At 36.6% G+C, this 4,319-nt stretch overlaps 1 protein-coding gene across 1 annotated transcript in view; it reads left to right on the top strand.

Moving 5' to 3' along the window:
• Positions 1 to 1,187: 1,187 nt before the first annotated feature.
• Positions 1,188 to 4,319, top strand: part of LOC106534618 (transmembrane and coiled-coil domains protein 3) — a gene marked incomplete at its 3' end in the record, with an annotated part of 38,951 nt that continues 35,819 nt past the window's right edge. The window contains 1 exon segment of the mRNA XM_014031318.1: positions 1,188 to 1,366. Within this exon segment, the coding sequence (XP_013886772.1) occupies positions 1,322 to 1,366 (45 nt within the window).

Genomic DNA, 4,319 nt, shown 5'->3' with positions numbered 1-4,319 from the left:
ATCGGGATATATCGTATCGTGACCCCTCTGTCATGATATGTATCGTATTGCCAAATTCTTGCCACTACACAGCCCTATTAAGTTGTGATTTTTTAAAATCATTCTTTACTATATGATGACACAAAATTTCAACCTAATATTTCTTAAAACAGCTGAATTGAAGCCATTTGGAACTAGCTGTTGAGGCCATCTTGAATTTTCAAATCCAGAGTGTTGTTTTTTTTGTATGTGCCCCTCCCCCATCCCCCCACTGCCTCTCAAAAAAAAAGCAAAACAAACAAAAACACACCTTGGCCACCCCTTGCAAAAAATCCTTAGTTTGCCCCTGATGACCATAAAAAATATATATTTTTCATATCAATGACTGAAATGTCCTTGAATTAAATGAATTATAAGCAATTTTTGATATTAATTATTAGAATCAGTTTTATCCGTTAGAAAAATATCACATCAATCACTAAACAGCTTTGAAAGAAACTCGCAGAAACAGAAAAAAAGTTTCAAGGTTTGACAAAAGTCACTAATTCAAAGAACGCTGGACCTTCAGTTTGTTTTTTCAATTCGTCACTCATTCTGTGGCACAAATATTGGCCTTTTGATACAAAAATTGGTTTAATATTGAATTATTTTTCAGTTTTAGTCTTTAAATGCTTGAAGAATTCAAATTAATATAACCTTTAAATGAATTTCAACAAGAACCAAATTGAGAGATCTCTCTCAGTGGAATTGTTAATACGAGCAAAGATGTGAAAATAATTTGTTTTTATGAATTTTTTTTTTTACCCTTGCCTGGACCCGTACAAAGTGTGCCTCTGAGCAGAAGTGATGTAAACACAGTCTGTTATCTGTCTGCTGCTGGACTCCGTGTCCTGTTCTGAGATCAAGCGCCCCTCAGGGAGTCAAATCCTGCACCAACTTCACATTTTTGCACTCAATCATTCGGCTCCTCTCCTCTCCTCTCCTCTCCTGATAGGCATCGTCTCTGCCTGCTCCTCGCCTTTTAAGGCCACCTTTAACCCCCTGAGAGTCTAGAGCGAAGAAAAAAAAAAAACATAGCTCACACAACTCAGGAGGAAGGGAGCAGAGTCCAGGTCGGGATCAGAGTGTCAGACTGGGTTGACTCTGATCGCTGCTGCCACCAGAAGAGCAACATTTCACAATTTCACAGCAGTGGATGAAGAGGCAGACAGACACTCCTCCTCCTCTTCCTCCTTYATAGTCTYAGAACTTCAGAGACACACAGATCCRTCTGAGGTTCCYACAGGCCGMCGCTGCAGGCACCTCTGTGCACTTTGACCCCAGCCTGAGAGGAAGAGACGGCATGAGGAAGAACAACAGCGCTATCCCRCTCATCTATGTGACAGAGGTACACCATATTCTATATTTAATATCTAACATCTCTAAAGTGTTCTTTTTTTTGTTAAATCTCATAATGATGAAGTAATCTTTCCAAAAAATGTGAAACAAAAGAGATTTGTTTCCTCTGATAATTATTAGGTTTGAAAAGCTTGTTTTTTAAGTGGTTGTAGATTTTAGTGACGGAAGTCAACTTTTAAACCGTTTAAAGTTGAGTCAGACAAGTTTCACCATGTTCTTGTCAGCGTTTGAAGCTTGAGTAACACCTGAGGAATGCCGGCTGCTTAAAATGCAAGGTGCTGCTTTTTCAGTTTCTCTTTTGTTCAAAGCTCAATTTATGATTTTATATAAACATGTATATATATATATATATACTGTATATGTATCTTGTGGTTGAAGCAAACCCTGAAGTTTCTGTTCTGCTTTTGAGTTCCTTATCAAGAGGTCATGTTCTTGCAGTCCCAGCGSTTCATCATTCGTTGGTTTCTGTCCAGCTGTGAAAGGACTCGGTCACTATTCTGCACCCAGCTGCCCTCATTTTATCTGCTTTATGTCCCTCAGTGCACAAAAAAAAACTTACATAATCCCTCTAACCCACAATGAGGCGCTTCCTGTCGTGCCTGTAGCCTCYTTCAGTTCACAAACAAGGAAATAGTTGAGGGAAGAAGCAGAATGTTGCGTTTTTATCAGCTAAATTTTCACAGCCGATKCGGTCTGCCATCTTTGTTTGTATACAACTGATCTCTTATTTTGCCCACTCCCTCGTGTTTATCTCTTCATCATTCCAGCATCTTAAAAAATCTTGATTTACCTGCAGAGCATTTAAAAAGATTTCCCCCACTTTTTTTTAATCGTTAAAACAAAATTTCAGATTATTACGCTTATTTTGATCAACCACTAATAGCTGACCTGAAAGCTTGGTTTGGACAAATAAAGGTTATTTCTGACTCAGTTTAAAGCATTTTATAGAGTTTACTGCAATTTAATGATTTTATAAACCTTTACATTGCTGTCAGTTTGATACAATGTGAAAAGTTGTTTCCTATCGTTTTGATATTTCTGCACAAAGAACTCCAGGCTGCAGAAGTGAAGCAAATAAACAGAATTTGAGGTAAAAAAGTTAGTTTTACAAAATAGTCATTTTTAAGATCGGTGCTGTTTTTAACACGCCATCTACAACAAGTAAGATATTCTTTGTTCACATGTTCTCCACAGAATCCCACTTTAAGCTGAACGGTTCATTATTTAAAGGAAGTAAAAGTGCAACTACAGTTTTTTATGKATTAAAATAGCCTCTGAACCTCAGAGCTAATTGTATAAAAGTTATTTGTTTCTGTTTTAAAGAAACTTTTTCACAACTTCCATTGTTTTTATCACTGGTTCTAACCAGTGTTTTAAATGTATTTATTCRACGCGTCTCAACTTTTGCTCATTCAAGTCAGACAGTTTCAGTCTTTTTACAGTTTTTTGGMTGATTCAGCAGCTCTTCTCATCACAAAGTCAGCCCCAGGCAGAAAACAGACAACTGAAAAGAACTTTTAGGGTTTATTAAGTCTTCAGTTTAAATCTGAGGACGCTTCAATCAGACAAAGCATTAACTTATATTACACCCCCTTTTCAGGAAATGAAAGACTCAAATAGATTTTACTGCGAATAACTGCAAAGCAACATTTTTCTGCAGCTGGTCTATGAACTGCTGTGTAAGCGCTGTATGGTGCAGCACACACCATTTAAAAAACAGAAGTGGCTTCTTTAAAACACACTAAATCAAACTTTGCCCTTAAATTAAACCCCTATTTTACATCCTATTTTAATAATAAATGAATTTATAAATAATAAACAATTTTTAAAGACAATAAAAATCCCATAAAACTCTGAATGGGAAACTTTTTCACATATCTGTTCTGCAATAAATGCAATGGTTTTTGGTTTTTTTTTTTTTTGGTTCTGGTTCATTACTTAGTGCCGCTGGTTCCTTTCAGTCCATTACTCACACAAATTCTTTTTTTCCATAGTATGAAATATAATGTAAATCCACACTCTCACCAAAATCAGTCTGTGCCTGGAAACAATTTGGTCTTATGACTRAAAAAAAGACAGAAAAAGTCAAACTCAGCTTTTTGCTCTGGAAACTTCTTACTGTGCTGAAAAACCAGCAGCTGCTGAGAAATCCAAATACATTCAGAAATGTAATTCATCATCGGAACCGAATGTGAAACCCTGAGGGCAAAATGTCAACGAAAAACCAAGAAAAGTAGTTTCTATTTCTGCTTTGGGTATTTTTCTSTTTCAGACAATCGAACAATGTGAACCATATTTTACTCAAAATATTAAAATCCTACTTCAACAAGACTGTAACTTTAATTTTACAGTTAAAAGACAAAACTGTTGCCACGATCCAAATATAATCACCTATTTATAGATTTATACACTTTAATCTGTAATGGATTGATATTGAGATTATGTTGCTTAAAAATTTTTTAATCAAACAAATGAAACAAATATTTATCATGTTTTACTATAAAATGCATAAGAGTAAGAAATATTGTCTCCTGACATTAAAACATTATTAACAGCTGACTTGTCTGGTTGAAATATTCAGCATCACGCACGCGTGTGTGTGTACAGGTTTTTCCTACAACGTAGGAACAATTTTCCCCAAAACAAGCAGCCTCGTGGGGACCGAAGTGAATTGTGGGGACCAATGTCAGGTCCCCACGGGTCCAAATGCAAATTGTGGGTGTGGGGTTAGGTTTAGGGCCAAGGTTTAGGTTAGTTTTTGGGTCAGGTAAGTACCTGTGAGGTTAATTTTTGGGTATATGTTCAGGGTTAGGCTATAAAGTCTAAAAAACATGAATGGAAGTCAATGGAAGGTCCCCACGGGGTTCAAGAACAAACGTGTGTGTGTGTGTGTGTGTGTGTGTGTGTGTGTGTGTGTGTGTGTGTGTGTGTGTGTGTGTGTG

Source organism: Austrofundulus limnaeus, unplaced genomic scaffold (genome assembly GCF_001266775.1).
Source record: "Austrofundulus limnaeus strain Quisiro unplaced genomic scaffold, Austrofundulus_limnaeus-1.0 Scaffold1222, whole genome shotgun sequence".
In the NCBI taxonomy this organism is placed as follows: Eukaryota; Metazoa; Chordata; class Actinopteri; order Cyprinodontiformes; family Rivulidae; genus Austrofundulus; species Austrofundulus limnaeus.
This window is presented reverse-complemented; position numbering and strand designations above follow the sequence as displayed.